The sequence below is a fragment of the Lepisosteus oculatus genome, chromosome 5, assembly GCF_040954835.1.
Source record: "Lepisosteus oculatus isolate fLepOcu1 chromosome 5, fLepOcu1.hap2, whole genome shotgun sequence".
NCBI classification, from domain to species: domain Eukaryota; kingdom Metazoa; phylum Chordata; class Actinopteri; order Semionotiformes; family Lepisosteidae; genus Lepisosteus; species Lepisosteus oculatus.
Genome location: NC_090700.1, coordinates 15,381,484 through 15,397,680, shown reverse-complemented (window position 1 = coordinate 15,397,680; position 16,197 = coordinate 15,381,484). Strand labels below are relative to the sequence as shown.

Below are 16,197 nucleotides of genomic sequence, written 5' to 3'. Positions count from 1 at the left end.
AAGACTTTTTAAAATTGTGTCTAAAGGGGAAAAATGCATGCTTTCAATAAAATCAGTAAATGGCAAATAATGTACTTGTACTACTTTTTTCATAGATCAGTTGATACATAATCTTGTATTTCAAAATATAATCATCATATGAATTGCACAACAGCAATAATTATGCAATAATGCTACATTTCTTAAGTGTAATTAGCAAGAAAACTAAATTAATTGTATATATTTAGCCAAATGTTTAAATGATGCTCTTTGTATAATATGAGTGATGTGTAGCTTACGATTTTAGCCATTTGACAAAGGAAATTTGTAGCATTCCAGACCTTTTTGACTTCTGACAGGGGGATCTGTCTTGGGGAAAAAACAAAGAACAGAAAGAAAACGAACGAAGAGGAAAAGGCAGAACTGCACTAAGATGGCCTGCTGTACATAAAGGGGCTCTCACAAAAGGCAATATTTCAACAGTCACATGCTCTTCCTAAATTAGAGAATGTATAAGCCATTGTATTGATTTTCACAATCACACATGCATACATTCATAAGTGGGCACACATTACATTAACAGCCTCATATTTGACTGAGGATAAATGAGTCTGAGAGAGGCAGACAGACAGCAAACTGATGGGAAAGACAGGGATGTGGCCATTGAAAACTGATCAGGAACAGTTTCAGCTTTATACTCAAGGTCAAGACTGGGGTCTGTTGGTTGCCTGAATACATAAGCACTGTAGAGGTAAGGTGAGTTGTGTTAAAACAGAGTGGTGGCTGACCCACTACAGATGCATTAGATTAAGAGGTGATAATCCCCACAATACTCACCCTCCTCTCACGGCATGAGAGAAAGGGGAAAAAAACCCTTTGCACAGCAGGAACGTTGAGACACCAAATATGTATATGATATTGCTGTTTGAAGGAGACACTGAACACTAAAGAATATCTGGTTTTAATAAAGCTCACTACCTGCTGAGAGTGGTAAATGCTGTTTGAACAGAAGGGAAAGGGAAGAGACAAGTATTTTGGCCACAAAAACAATACAACTCCCTCTCTTTTTTCCCTCTAAACAATTTCTGCACCACTTCTGTACAAACATTATTGCCTGTTCTGAACTGTGATAATGAAAAAAATCCAAAAACATATCCCTAGAAATAGGTTTTCCCATTTTACCTCTGTGAAAATGTGTTTCTATATACTCTTCTGAGATGTAGAAGGGATAGGTACAAAACAGCAGCATCCATTGCCTTTAAAAAACACTCCTTTGAAGGCTACCATACAACGGAGAATTTGTAAGACAACAGACCAAGCTCTGTCTTCTACCTTCAGGAAAAACTGTACAGTAATAACTAATCCTGCATGTCTAAATTAACCCTACGCAAGTATTCGAGTCTATATATTACTTCAAATGTGAAAACTATCAAATTAATACTGCTCAGCTACAAGCTCCTAGAATTTGGACTGATATTTTCTGACGCTTAAAGCAAACAATCTGCCAATATCTGTCCTCTGTCTCCGGAGTAGTGGGAAGATATTTATCATGGTTGGCAAGATGTAGATCAGGTAGACCAGATGCATGCAAATAAAAATAACACGAGCCCAGAAAGGCAGTCACTCAACCAACAAACCTATTCCTCAAGCACTATGGAACAATTTCATCGACTCATTGTAATACAGTTTAGCAGTCTTCATTTCCATATTGTAATTTGTGTATTGCATATCCATTTTATTCTAACAAAGAAAAAATATGTATAGTAGCATCTTAAATGTGTACAATTTGTTCCTTATGAATATTCCACCTGATGCATCCATCTTCTCTTTTAACCTTCTTCAAGCATATCAGCTTTAACATCAGATGCTGGAAGTATTCTACACAAGTCAGGAACAGGAGCAGTAATGTTGCTGTATAATATAATATGACTAAATTAAGGCTGCACTGTACTAATTTGCACGTTAAATCCTCATCCTATCAAGTATTTTCCCTAAGATTATGTCCTGTTTGTATACACTACCAATCACACAGTTGTTTTCTGTGAGAGTCAGGCTAGTTTCTGTAGTCTGAGAATATTAAATTAAAATGAGAAAGAATCAAAAGATTCCATGCTCATTCATCCGTTATTGAACAGATCTCCATCGAACCACCTTAACTATCTCTTTTCCTACAAAAGCTTGGCACCTTCTATGTAGGCAAGGAACCTTTAACAAACACAACATACTTCTACCCTGAATGGAAAACAGACCATCAGTTGCCTGAACATAAACAAAGTGAAAAAAGAACACCACGAAGAAGAAGGTGAAGTCTTATTCCTCCAAATCTTTTAATGTTGAGGTCTTATTTGCAAGTGCTATCTCCTTCTACATATACGTGTCTGGACACATGCTCACATCTACATAATTTCAGCAGATTAACACGCTCATTTATGATTTATATAATGGTGTGTTTAAAAAGCAATACTGAGGCAAAAAGAGAACCCAATTACTGCTCACACCTGATGTGTCCTACTTTAGTTCATACTTTCCTGACCTCCATCACGATGCATAATAAAAGTAATAATGCCTGATATCTATGCTTTTCCCTATGTACACTTCGTGTATTGTTTTATAGCAAGAATAATTCGAAGCAATAACATTAAAACTAAAAAGTCTTGCCACCAAAAAAGTGGAACTAAAAATTATTTTTCAAATAAAAACTTAAAAAACGCTCTGTTTAATAAGAACATAATGGCGTTCTTCGATTAATTCACAATTACCAATACAATGCAAAAGTTTAGGTTTTATTTGTCAAACATTTAGCAAATTCGATGTAAGACGAACAAACGCTAAACGAAGAGAGTCGTATGATATTTTTCAAAATTAGTATTAGCCATTTTCAGTTTAAATCTGTATAGTTATTCAAAACGTCGTCACGCTAAAGTTTTAACTGCAATTGTTGTATTTAAGAAGATTACTAAGGTTCTGTAATTACAGTATCATCCCATAACACCTGCAGACGTTGTAGCCGTTACACGTAAAAATATTTACATTACAAAGTTTCGATCAATCGATCCTATATTTATCGTTATCACTAATTAATCCGCTAGTGAAAGCACACACACACACAAAAACAATTAAAAATCTAACCAAATTGCTCTTAACAGTCCTAAAATCATTTACCGACTTGTGTTGCAGGGAATAGAGTTTGGAGTGAATGGCTTAAAAAGTGGATAAAGCAACACAATTTTTCATCTTAACACAATATACTTCAAGAAAAAAAATACAAAATTGTGTACAATCTTATCTGTCGCTTCCGCAATAGAGTGAAGAAATAAACCAAGACATAATGAGGAAAAAAATCGAAAACGTTCTTTCCGAGCGGATACATAAACGTATATCAATAATCATAACGAGAAAAGGCCGTTTTTCCAATACGTTTAATTCGTAATAACAAACGAATGACCTTATTATTATTATTATTATTATTATTATTATTATTATTATTACATTCCTGATTGGCTCTAATCTGCGGTTAAAACTAAAGAACCGAAAAATATCTTATTTCTTTAAATATTATTATAAATTTAAACACAGTACTTTAATGTCTTTCCCATTAAAAACGTCCAAGAAAAAATGCGCAATTTGTATCTGAGAAAAAAAGGACAATAAAACTAATTTAAAAAATACGCGTACAATACATTCGGCTATCACTTAAAACAAAAAGAACTGTATGGTCATTAAGACTTTATATAGCCGACTATGTACTGTTAACAATTAGCACAAGGCTTTCATTAAAATAAAAAAATATGCCATTAACTATACTGCAGGTCATCACGCACAATTTCAAAGAGCAGGCAATTCCCACCACAAGAACTCCAAATATCCGCGACCTATTCTCCTTTGAAAAACAAGTCCTTAATAAGAAGAATTTACTTAAAATTAACATAAAACATTATTGTAGAACTCAGATTCTAGCGGTTGTTGTGTCCGGGTCAGAATGTACCTGCCAATTCTAGTGACACTCTTAAAAGGCAAGCAAATTTCTGAAAACCTGCCAAAGGTAGCAATCTGTAATGAAACATAAAGCGTTTCTTCTTTGCTTCTCAAAGTTTAGGTGTATTTCCGCTGTCCGATAGACTCTTACCTTTAGTTTTCGTTGTATATAAAAGCCAGGGATTAATTTGTTGTCGATAAACTAAAGGCAGTGACGAATCCTATTGCGATTGGACATCCCCCTCCTAGCCCTGCCTTTATAATTTCCACAGGAGTGCATCTGGGCTCTTAAACACAGCGACAGCAGCAGCCGCCTCCACGAATACACACACTCAAGGCACCCTGCACTTTTACATCCTCCTGACTACCAACTCCGAGCAGTGATTACAGAAAACATAAATAAATAAGAAGGGGGCTGTTTTGACTACTGAAAGCCGCGTAGTGTCCGATTTCAGTCACTGCCGTTGTAATGGACATTTGATTATTAAACGCAACTTTAAATTGGAGGACTTCCTTTTAACACCGGCGCACTTTAAAAGCTGATGATAAAGATTAAGGGATTTACCGAACGGGTGCTTTGAGCACAAATAATCAGCTTTTACTAAATAAATATACTTTTTTTTCATATAATAGCTTACTTTGTTCTCTAAAATTGGCTCCCGTACAAACAGCCGCGTTGGATCCCTCGGCTTACTGCGAGACTCCGGTGTACAACCCGGATCTCTGCCCGAATATGATAGCTGCTCAGGCCAAGTTGGTCTACCACCTGAACAAGTACTACAACGAGAAATGCCAGTCTCGGAAAGCGGCGATCTCCAAGACGATCAGGGAGGTGTGCAAGGTGGTATCAGACGTCTTGAAGGAGGTGGAGGTCCAAGAGCCCCGGTTCATCAGCTCATTGAACGAAATGGAGAACCGTTATGAGGGTCTGGAGGTCATCTCACCCACCGAATTCGAGGTGGTCCTGTACTTAAACCAGATGGGAGTTTTCAACTTTGTGGATGACGGCTCTTTACCGGGCTGCGCCGTCTTAAAGCTCAGCGACGGCCGAAAAAGAAGCATGTCCCTGTGGGTCGAGTTCATCACCGCTTCTGGTTACCTTTCGGCTCGCAAGATCCGGTCCCGGTTTCAGACACTAGTAGCGCAGGCTGTGGATAAGTGCAGCTACAGAGATGTCGTAAAGATGGTCGCTGACACCAGCGAGGTGAAATTGCGCATCAGAGACAGATACGTAGTTCAGATCACTCCAGCTTTCAAGTGCACGGGGATATGGCCAAGGAGCGCTGCCCACTGGCCTTTACCCCACATCCCCTGGCCGGGACCCAACAGGGTGGCAGAAGTCAAAGCCGAAGGTTTTAACCTTTTATCTAAAGAATGCTACTCCTTAAACGGGAAGCAGAGCTCGGCAGAGAGCGACGCGTGGGTCTTACAATTTGCTGAAGCCGAAAATCGCCTTCTTTTGGGAGGCTGCAGGAAGAAATGTCTGTCCGTTCTGAAGACATTGCGCGACCGTCACCTTGAACTGCCAGGACAGCCTCTCAACAATTATCACATGAAAACTTTGGTCTCATACGAGTGTGAAAAGCATCCTAGGGAATCGGACTGGGACGAGAGCTGTCTGGGAGATCGACTGAACGGGATTTTATTACAACTCATCTCGTGTTTGCAGTGCAGGAGATGTCCGCATTATTTTTTGCCTAATTTAGACCTGTTTCAAGGAAAACCTCATTCAGCCCTTGAAAATGCGGCTAAACAGACTTGGCGATTGGCAAGAGAAATTCTTACCAACCCCAAAAGCCTGGAAAAACTCTGAGGTAAAAAATACTACTTCTACTAATGAAATATACATATATACAGCGATAGATCTAACTTCATCGAGGCTATTGAAAGGCCTAGATGACATTTGTTAATCCAGGACTCCTTGGACAAAAAAATATCTTTCTGCTGTTTTGTTTTAAACCATGTTCGTGTAAAACTGTGGAGCCAACAAAAATGTCCCGTGGATTTATTTGTTTTGTCATTTTGAACATAAGTACAAGTAACTGGCTTTTCAAAGCATACATTTACAATTTTTATCATAAGTATTAATTTGAAGGAAAAAAGAGCACAACTGAAAATAAAAAGGTGGATTACATACATACTCCAGTTCTGTTATTATCATGTTTGGGGTTGATTGCTATGTCATTTTTATAAAAGCGCCAACGCATATTAAATCAGACTGTGTTTATTCGCAAAAAGGCACTCCCACTTTTTGTGTTTAAAATGAGCCCTGGACAAAACTCGGCTGTACATTTTATTTCTGTATATATAGATTGTGGTTCCAGTGGTCAGAAATTGTGAATGTTGTTTTTGTGACACGTACATAGAAGTCAAATTCCATATATTTATGAATAACTTCAGGATTTTTCTGCTAGAAAAAAAATACAAGGTAGACTACATCAGTGGTATTTTTTACTTTGTTTGTCATTGGAAAGTGTCTAATTTTGAAAAGTTTACATTCTGATGGTACTATTTGTTCAATTTTATAACATTCCATAAATATACTTGAATTCTTATTTAAAATATATTCGATCAATTCTGTTTTGATTCTGCTTATATGATAACGCTTGAAAAATAAAATATATATATTTGAAAAAATGCACTTGAAATACACTGGAATATAACAATTTGTGATTTGGAATTTTTTATTTCTGTCTTTGAACTTATTTAAAGAGCAAATAAAAAAAATTAAGTATTAAATGTGTCCCAATAATGATTTTTAAAGAAATTTTAAAGTTGTTTCAATAACGTTTAGATTTTACTGTTTTTCTCTATGCATGTATTATTTTATTACTTTAATTCACGATCAGACACAAGTACATCACTGTATCGAAACTACTCACGTGAAAACAAGCTTTCGGGGCTTCAAACTATTTTCAATTTTATTACTATTTTATACAGAACATTTTAGAATTATGCAATGTATTTCTTATTCACAAGTTAAATAAACAAATAACCTAAAACAATCTTTTATGCCTTAAATGACAACTGTTTTTTGTCATGATACTCGCTAATTAAGTTGTAGTGTACATCGTTGAAACAGGTGTATTGATTTTATAACAAACGGTAGTATACATATTTATGTGGATATTAAAGACTCGTAGTCTTTTAGTCTATGTTTTACAATACTTCAGTAACACTATATTGTTTACAATATTAAATGCTTCAGTCTAAATGTAAAAATCAAATAGTATTAAATGCATTGTATTTTCACGTGCTTTCTGTCAAAAGGATAAAATAGGATCAGAACATTAATAACAATTTAACCATATAGTTATCGTGTTCGTACCTTCGGCAAACAAAATTATCCTAAATGCTGCCTAAACCTTAATTAATGGGATTTACTACTGCCATTTTGAGACATCATGTAAACGCCCACTAATCCAATACTATCTTTGACGTTGGCTTAAGATATTGTTCTGTTCAGTATGAAAATATAGCCGATTGTTCCAAACTATAAAGTACTATTATTCTGTCATCTTCGACACCCTTTTAAGATCCGATAAAATGAAAAAAAAAAATCAACGAACAAGTGCATTATGCTTGCAAGTGAGCATCCATATAGAAGAACACAACTGTGTTTTACATTACATCTACAAATCAAAAGTACTTTGCAAGCCATAAAAGACCCTAAAATACAACTCGCTGGTGTCAGATACTAAAATAATATTTGCGATTTAGTGACAATTACGCATTGACCTTATATCCGGCAATCATCTTTGGAAATATCAATTTATTAGTTTGTATTCCCCTGTGCTAAGGAACCTGTGGGTTAAAAGTATTGGAGCTGTTTGTGTTAGCAAGCAACTCTGTGGTCATGTAAGAAAGCACATTGGGATTGATACTTGTTTAGCGGGTCTACTTAATTGCGCTAATTCAATTATTTAGAAAAAACACTTAATAACCACGATTTCAAAAATATATTTGTGAAAAGTAGTAAACACTAAACAATCATTCTAACAACTTATATATTAGGCCTATATACACACGGGTAGGCGAGAAATATACAGACCAGGATTTTATTATATGATGTTTTGTTGTGACGATCGCACACTTACTTTGGCGTCGATCTTTTTAAAAGCGGAATCCTCCTCGTCCACCTCAAAGTAGATCTCAGTGGTGGTGATGGAGAGCGTACCTCTCGCCACTATCACCGGGGCAATGAGCTGAGCTGGGGTGCTCAGAACCACGGGGCCTGCAAGTGACAAAGCGCAGCTCCTAAATCAATCGAAAACTTCCAACATAGGACGCTTGTAAAAACACCATAGAAAACATCGTGACAGGATAGTATTCAGAAATCAGGAATATCATTTGCTTAAACAGTGTGAATTTCGGGCACACAATCGACATACTTGCCAAAAATGTGAAACAATTACAAACGAATTTAGTCTCTGTAAATGGGGTGGTGCCACAAGTGCAGAACTGGTCAGTAGCTTACAGGTATCTATATAAGTATTAATAACAAGTTAACAAAAAAATCTTTAATAAGGAATAAATCGGGAATAAATCGAAAAATAAAAACAATTCGGAAACACTGCGCTCACATACAACAAAATAATCAAGACTGCAATAATTTAAATAATTTCAGACTGCAAGCATGGGTTAAACTGATGGCTACTGTAAATACTGAAATATTGAGTAATATGAAGTAAACTGTATCAAGCGGCCATTCTTTTATTTAGTAAATGGTATTTACGCAATAACCATTTTTAAAACAGGGATCATCAGTTAGTATGTCTTTATGCAACTAAAAGTCGTGGTCAGATTTCAAAATGTTTTTGTTACTTGAAGGCTTACTTTTTGTTAATCCAGTTTGTGATAACTGCAAGTATAACCTATCGGGAGAAGGTTAAATATCCCAAATATTTTCAATATTCAAGTAGAAGAACGAGGTTCGAGATGCTGGGCACTTCTACCACGACGTAATATAGGACAGAATATTATTCATTTCACACTTGTTTAAAACAAGCAACCTAAATCGCTAAATTCACCTTCAGCGTGCTAGAACTAAGACAATCTTTACACCCGGGCTGCATTTTAAGAAAATGCTCCATTCCACCTTAAAGGTAAAGCAGTTGTGTGTTTTGAAAACTATTCCGCTGTATTTTTGTTCTAGATAATAGCTTTTTGACCCCGGTCAGCTGATTGCGATCACATGTGATTTTTTCCCTTTTCTCCCCCTGTTCATCGTCCATCTTCTGTACAGTGCGTAACACAATGTCGCTACACCGAGCCTGTATATAGTTCCCATGAACCGAGTCGAGCATAAAAGAAATATCTTGAAATTGGGATATTTATCGATCTCCTGAAGTCTGAAGAGCCACTTTAATGTCTCATCAATCTTAATATAGGCTGCTCAACCAATTACGACCGATACAGTTGCAAGATTACAAGTGGATTTTGGCTTCTATTCCCACAGCGCTCCTTTATTGTTCGTGTGGACGGCTCTCGAAAAGCTACAGCCATCCCCCACCCCTCTCTTGCTCTCTGCCTACATAAAAGTCTCCCAAGGTTTTTTAACCTGTTCATCGCAGTCCCCCTTTTAAAATAATTGCAGTTAATTCATTACCTTTTCGAATAACACTGAAAACGAAAGTAAGAAGCGCACGTGCTTTTACAGTTTTATTAATGGTCATTATGCTTTAATGTACGGAGTGTCAGTAACAGAACATAATCTGGCCTCAAATGAATCATACATGACTTGTGATTTAAATGTATCGTCACGTCTAACAAAATATGAAAATACGGATTATTTGCAAAAGAGAACAAAAACTGATATCGTGGTATTCTATTTATCGATTATTAGACTAAAGAAAAATCAAGGGTTTATGTTTGTACGTATTTAAATCGTCATTTTTGCCAATTTTTATACTGCACTGCGCAATGGCGACAAAAATAATTCTCAAATTTTACTATCACGAGTAGTCTACGTTTCTGAAATCCTAAAACAAATGAAGGTCACGTCACAAAGCAATCTTCGACATTGAACCATTATTTTCTTTTTTAACCACACAGACCAATATCAAAATATAAATTAAGCGGCCTTATTAAATTTCCGTGTAACATTTATAACATTTTGTAATAATTTCGGAATTAACTCATACTGTTTCAGATTTAAGTCTTAAATTTTATGTTATCAATTCAACCTATTCCCAGGAGAGCAAGAAGCCACTAATCGTTTTAAACAATAAGTGTACCTTGGTCGGATTGTGTTTTTTACATGATAATAATTTTAAAGTATCAATTCATTAAAATAAATATTTCGAAATCTTATTTTCTAACACAATCATATATATTGTAAATACATTTTGAAGTTGCCAAGGTAGTTGCTTCCTGAGAACAATACATTTATCTTAAATGAGGGTATGCGCTAAACTGCTTAAGTCAGAACAAATTCTGTGTGTATGTTTACATATTCTAGTGACAGACTATCTGTAGTCAAACTTGTCAAGTTCCAAAAACATACATTGACATAATTATAACTCACATTTTTAGAAACGCCTTCACTTTTATGACATGGCGATTTCAGCCAACTCCACACGATTTTAGCTTTCACTGCGTTTTTGCCGAACGTTTTATATGATTAAAGAATAAAGTTCTCATGGCTAATATGTTATCTCTCACACGTCTGTTGGAAACCTTCAATTACAAGCTCCCCCCAAACGGAATAGGATGTTTCAGGAGTACAGAACCAATTGTATTTTAGCCTGGAGGGACAATTTACAGAGAAAGACAATATGCAGTTAATCCACTGCAGCCACATAGAGAGGATTAGGTTTTAATCCCTTCTGGGATAGTCCTTCCATAATAAGGATATATTAAAATGTTTACATAAAGCATAATAAAGTGCTGTAGGTTTTCCATATGTCAGGACAATAATCTGTTAACTCCAACAACTACACAATTAGCTAGTTACGTTTGATGGTAAACAATCTAATACCTCTACAAATCATTACTAATAAATTATTGCTAACAATATTTTCAGAAACTAAAATTTACGGAGCATTTTTTTAGGATGCAATTAACCTTCTTACTTTTCATTGGAATTGCCACGAGTTATTCTGCTCTGACAATTCACAATCTACAATTTTCTCTCAGTATACAAATGCCGTTATACTGCATAGCAAACGCCGTTTTATCCAGACATACGATTAAGCATCAAGGTAACGTACAACACAATACATGGAACATTACAATACATAAATCGGATTGCTGTGTTTACAATTCTGCTCCATTCATATATTTGCTTTCTCAAAAGCGTCTCATGAAGACGTCGCCTTCACCCAGGAGCATTGCATCCTATAATTCATCAAAGGTTGGTTCGTTACATTGAAATATTTACTTAATAAAGGCCTTCAGATTAAATGTCCGCATTCCGGTATGTTCACTTTCAACCATGCAGTATATTATATGCATAGCGTCACATATTTTATTTCAACGGCTGCGCAACATTGCACGAAAAGTACACAAGTCACGTCTATTTAATAAAAGAAACGGGCGCCTGTAAAGTAAAATAAGACATCCCATATTACAATGTACTGTATAAAAAGTGGAGTTTCTTTACTAGGCATAGAATTAAAAAAATGTAATAATGTAGGAACATTCCTTGTCTAAGAGGACTTAATAAAGTCCATGACATTTATGAAAAGATGTCAAAGCTTCCAATAAATCTCACCTCCGTCGCAAGTTTATAGTATGGATAAATTGGTAAATCTACAAGCACGAAGGTTATAATTGGGATTTTAAAATGGCTTTATAATCTGCTTTGTAAATCCTACCAAGATAAAATTAAAACACTATTTCATCCCACTGTCACATTTTGGAATATTCAGTACTTAGCTTTTCTTATTAACTTAATATTGATACCATCGTTGTTTCTATTACCACAGAGTACTGAAATAAAAACGTGTGCCCGCATTTTTAAACACACTAAATAATATGTCTATTCTTACGTTTTCATTCTTTACTTTTACTAGAATTGTGGCTGTAAATCATGATTGTACGGTATCTGAAAAAACATTTAGAATGTTTGCCTTTATGTTTCGCGTTTCTAAACAGAAAAGAACTTCATCGTTCAGCATTTGACACAGGTATTGATGCTCTTCTAGCGTGCGCTGTTTTTTCTAAACAGAAATATAACACTGTCTTAAGAGAGAAATGAAGAGTTCCCCTTCTCCTTGGTGTGATGTCAGAAATCCACACTCTGAAAAGGGGGAGTCTAATAGAGAATTATGGGAAAAAAACATTAAGCAGCAGCTTTTTCCTTGTAAACAAATGCTTTTCTAATGACAAGACAAAACAGTGCAGCAATTCTGTTTTACAGTTTTTTTTTAGAATTTACTTTCTATAACTATTCAATAGGACCCTGCTTAAGTTTTATGTGGAGATAAACCATTCACGTTAACTTTTTTAATTGGATTACAGCAATTTACACGTTTGTGTTTTTAAACTATTACACACTGACCTTTAGTATGCTTTCCATTTTAAAAATAAAATAGCACCCTTTTAAAAACAAATGTATTATGTATTGAGATCCATAAATATATACATATATTCTTAAAGGCCCCACCATATGATAACAACTCCTTAACCAAGGGACAGAAATAGAAAAACAATAGGGTCATTTTAAAAGCTTACATGAGAAGAATGAAAAATTACCACTATTTTTGTTGTCATTAACACTTACCATCGCTAAACCCTTACTCTCTGTTACTGCATTTCCAGCTACAACTTGTATGAAAGTGATATCTATTAAAAATATAACATACCTGAAGAAGGCTCCACAGCCAAAACGTTGTGTTTTCTTTTTTCTCTTTACAGCGAGGAATAAACCTATTACTTTTTCCTTTATTAGAAATGTTCTGCTACTATCCAGGAGTCTTAAAGCAATTAAAAAAGCACTTGTAGAAAATAACAGTGAAATTGCTTTCTACAGTCAGGTCTGTTTAAATGGTAATTATAATACAAAGGGCAATATGTATATCTGTTTTGTTTTCGGCATGAACTTTTACATCTGTTAAAAAACGTTGCAAGACCATCACACTATAGCTTTCAAAGTAGTAATGTCAAATATAATAATAAACAAAAAAACAAAACTGGTTGCAGTTTTTTTTTTTGTAAAGAAACATGGGACACAAACATTGCCATTGGAAATGGCCAACACGACACGCTATTGCTCACAATATACAGATCTGAGAACATAATAAATCCTAAAAGAAAAATACTGATGTGAAAGCCGATGGGAAATTTAGAATTTATCAAGAAATAAATATGTTAAAGCCTCTGGTCAACTCCATCAATCAAATTGTGACTCCATGTCCACATTATCTACAGCTGTGGACATTTTGTTTTACTTAAGTCTTATGAAGACTATCTGCTATAGTTAAGGGAATATATTTCATATTTTCTCTCAGTTAAGTATATGCTCTCATGAGTATTAAAATATAATAAAAAGCAAAATTAAACTGTAACAGTTTATCTTGTATCAACACCTTCAAATTATTAAAAAAAGGGAAAAGAAGGAAAAAAGATCTTATTTGCTGACCTAAAAAACTGTATCTCACACACTGAAGTCAATTGTAATGATTTAAACAGTGACAGCTCTGAGTACAGTACAGCTGCCTTTAACACAGACAGCATTTGGAATTGTGCCATAGAGCACATGAGCTGACCTTTTGTGAATATAAATCAATGAAATTAAGGTATGGCAGAATGCTAGCATTAAAAAGAAACTTTCAAAACTACAGTTAAGGTCTTCACAAACTTAGACGAACTGATTAAATATTTAAAAAAGGCTCAGTTTTGCAAAGGAAGACACTTTTTGCTGAAGAATATTCAAGTCAGCATTTGAGTCAAAAGTTTCCACATCTATACCCAGGATGCTACTGTGAAAATAGTCAGTTTTACACAATACTAATCTTTCAAAACTGGGGTCCAGAGAAAGTTATTCTGAGGGCATCCACAAAGGCCAAGAAATATCTGCCTGTTGTTAATTGATAGAAAACCCAGTACTAAAATCACACATTTTACAGCAGAGGTATGAGATTTACAAAACACTAGTTTCACTACAGCCTGGCTAAATATGCACAATTTCTCACAGTTTTCACTAGAATAAATGAATAAAAGGAAAATGCATTTGGTTTTTCCAAGGATATTCTCTCTTACAGAAAGGGAAAGCAGCAGGACATTTGAAACTCAGATAGGGTGAAGAAAACCTCGATCTCTTACTAAGACATACGTCGTTATGTTATTTTTCCCCCCTTGCAGATGTGCTCTTTTGCAGCAGCAGACTAGTGTTATTTAGTAATGAGTCTCCTCCATTTTAATATGCAACGAAACATTTGCCTCCTCTTTGGTGACATCACAGAGTGTGAAATGCTTACTTCTGTTATGCTCTCACTCAAAAAGAGCTAGAGACTACAAGGCCCTGTTCTGCACTACCATATTTTAGTTAAGGTGAGGTTAATGCAAACAACTGCTTCAAATACTGCCAGCTGGGAACTGGACCTGATTTGTTCAATATGTGCTATTAATTTCCTATGGGTTAACACACTTTACCTGTAAAAAAAAAATCTGAATCAGTGCTATTACATGCTCTGTTTATTTTTAATATCTTGGATTATAAATATAGGTCAAGTACACTGTTCTTCTTTGGTTGCAGAATAAAACACAAGGTTAAGATCTTATGTTAACCCAGGTAACATAACCAGTTTAAAAACCCAGACACAGACACCAATGTCCTATTATCAATTCTTGTAATAAAAAGTGAAAATAAAAATAATCACACTAGGAAAACCTCTTTTTTTTCTTTAGGAATGAAACAGATCTAGATCACAGGAGTTCAGACTCTTAAAAGAAGGTTTGAAGGTGCAATTTAGTCATAACCATGAGAACTATAAAATATATAAGCAGCCACCATACTGTGCCAGATCTGCCCCACTGTTCAGCCTGCGAAACTGAGATAAAGCGGCTCCCTGCATTCCAGTAAGCACAGCTCACCAAAGTAGTGCTCTGGAAGAAACAATTAGACTCCAGTCAAAGACCACTTGTCTTAAGCATGAAAGAATAGATCTCAAAAGCTTGCGGATTCTAGCATTTAGAGGCCAACCCACCCGGCCTGCATGCAACACCTCTCAATTCTCAAATGAATTTGCTTTAAAAACATGTCAATTATGCATAGCAACAAATAACGCAAACAATATGAACAGGACAAATAAAAAAATCCCCAGATTTCTAGAAGTGTTCACACTGGAATTTGTAGAAACTGCCTACAAGATGCAGCTGTAGAACCATTTAATGGGGGCATTTCTGTAACAGAGCCCAATAATAGCTTCACATTAAAAGTTTGGCTTCTCCACAGACCAGTGCAAATGCAAAGACAACCCACTCGTTCTCTATTCCCTCCTGTAGTCTTCAAGATACTTCTGGCCCTCTAGTAACCCTAACAATGAAGCTACAGGCTTAAACAGCTGCTGTTTCCTTTTTTTCCAAAAGCCTTTTGTCTCCAACACTGACCCACAGTTCACACACAGTAGTAGAAAACCTATGCTTTATCACTTTTATGTATCTATGAATTCTTTCCTTTACACCTTCAGAGATCGCATCCAAATGTAACCACATGCAGACCTTAAACATTAAAAATTCAGTGTAACAGTATATGTGAGCTCACATCTGAAAGCCAAGATTTGGTTTTAGCTGTTGTGTAGTTCCGTTCTTCAACAAAAACATGAAAAAAAGCACAGAAGCATCTATTATCTCTCTGATTCAAGAGAGTACAGGATTCTATAAGCAGGTGTAGAATTTAACAATAATCAAGGAGTACATCTTTATACTTAATTTAACAAAAACATGCTGTGAATCAATCATCAGGAGGCATACTGTAGGTGTTCTTAAAAGCTTGGTGTTTCCAAATTTTCAAAAGACTGCCTTCACAACATTATGCTGCATGTCTCCCTGCAGGAGAGTTGCTTGAAAAACACCTTAATTGAACAAATTTAACTCTCTTCCAGAGACAGAGAAGGAGCTGATCATTTAAGGAGATTAACAAAACCTGCTGGACTGTTGTCCACAGGGACTAGATGTGAGGAGCGAAGCCCTGGTTTAACTCCTGTCCATCAGCTGGTGGTGGAAATTTAATTAAAGAACCACATAAGAATGGCCTTCAGCTATGAAAGATGGTCAATGGCTACCTCAAACAATGGACTC

The 16,197-nt window shown here is 35.6% G+C and overlaps 2 protein-coding genes across 19 annotated transcripts in view; one reads left to right on the top strand and one right to left on the bottom strand.

Moving 5' to 3' along the window:
• nbeaa (neurobeachin a) overlaps positions 1 to 16,197 on the bottom strand; it is a 354,854-nt gene that overhangs the window by 83,684 nt on the left and 254,973 nt on the right. For all 18 annotated transcript variants that reach the window (XM_015341879.2, XM_069190158.1, XM_069190159.1 and 15 more), the window contains one exon: positions 8,052 to 8,188. In XM_015341879.2, the coding sequence (XP_015197365.1) occupies positions 8,052 to 8,188 (137 nt within the window). The remainder of the gene's footprint in view (positions 1 to 8,051; positions 8,189 to 16,197) is intronic.
• On the top strand, positions 4,231 to 6,688 carry mab21l1 (mab-21-like 1). Its single transcript, XM_006628170.3, has one exon. It carries the CDS (start codon positions 4,688 to 4,690, stop codon positions 5,765 to 5,767), a length of 1,080 nt encoding a protein of 359 aa, XP_006628233.1. The 5' UTR covers positions 4,231 to 4,687; the 3' UTR covers positions 5,768 to 6,688.

Excerpts from the sequence above, each read along its gene's own strand:
- mab21l1 (XM_006628170.3), top strand. The coding sequence starts at position 4,688 with ATGATAGCTGCTCAGGCCAAGTTGGTCTACCACCTGAACAAGTACTAC.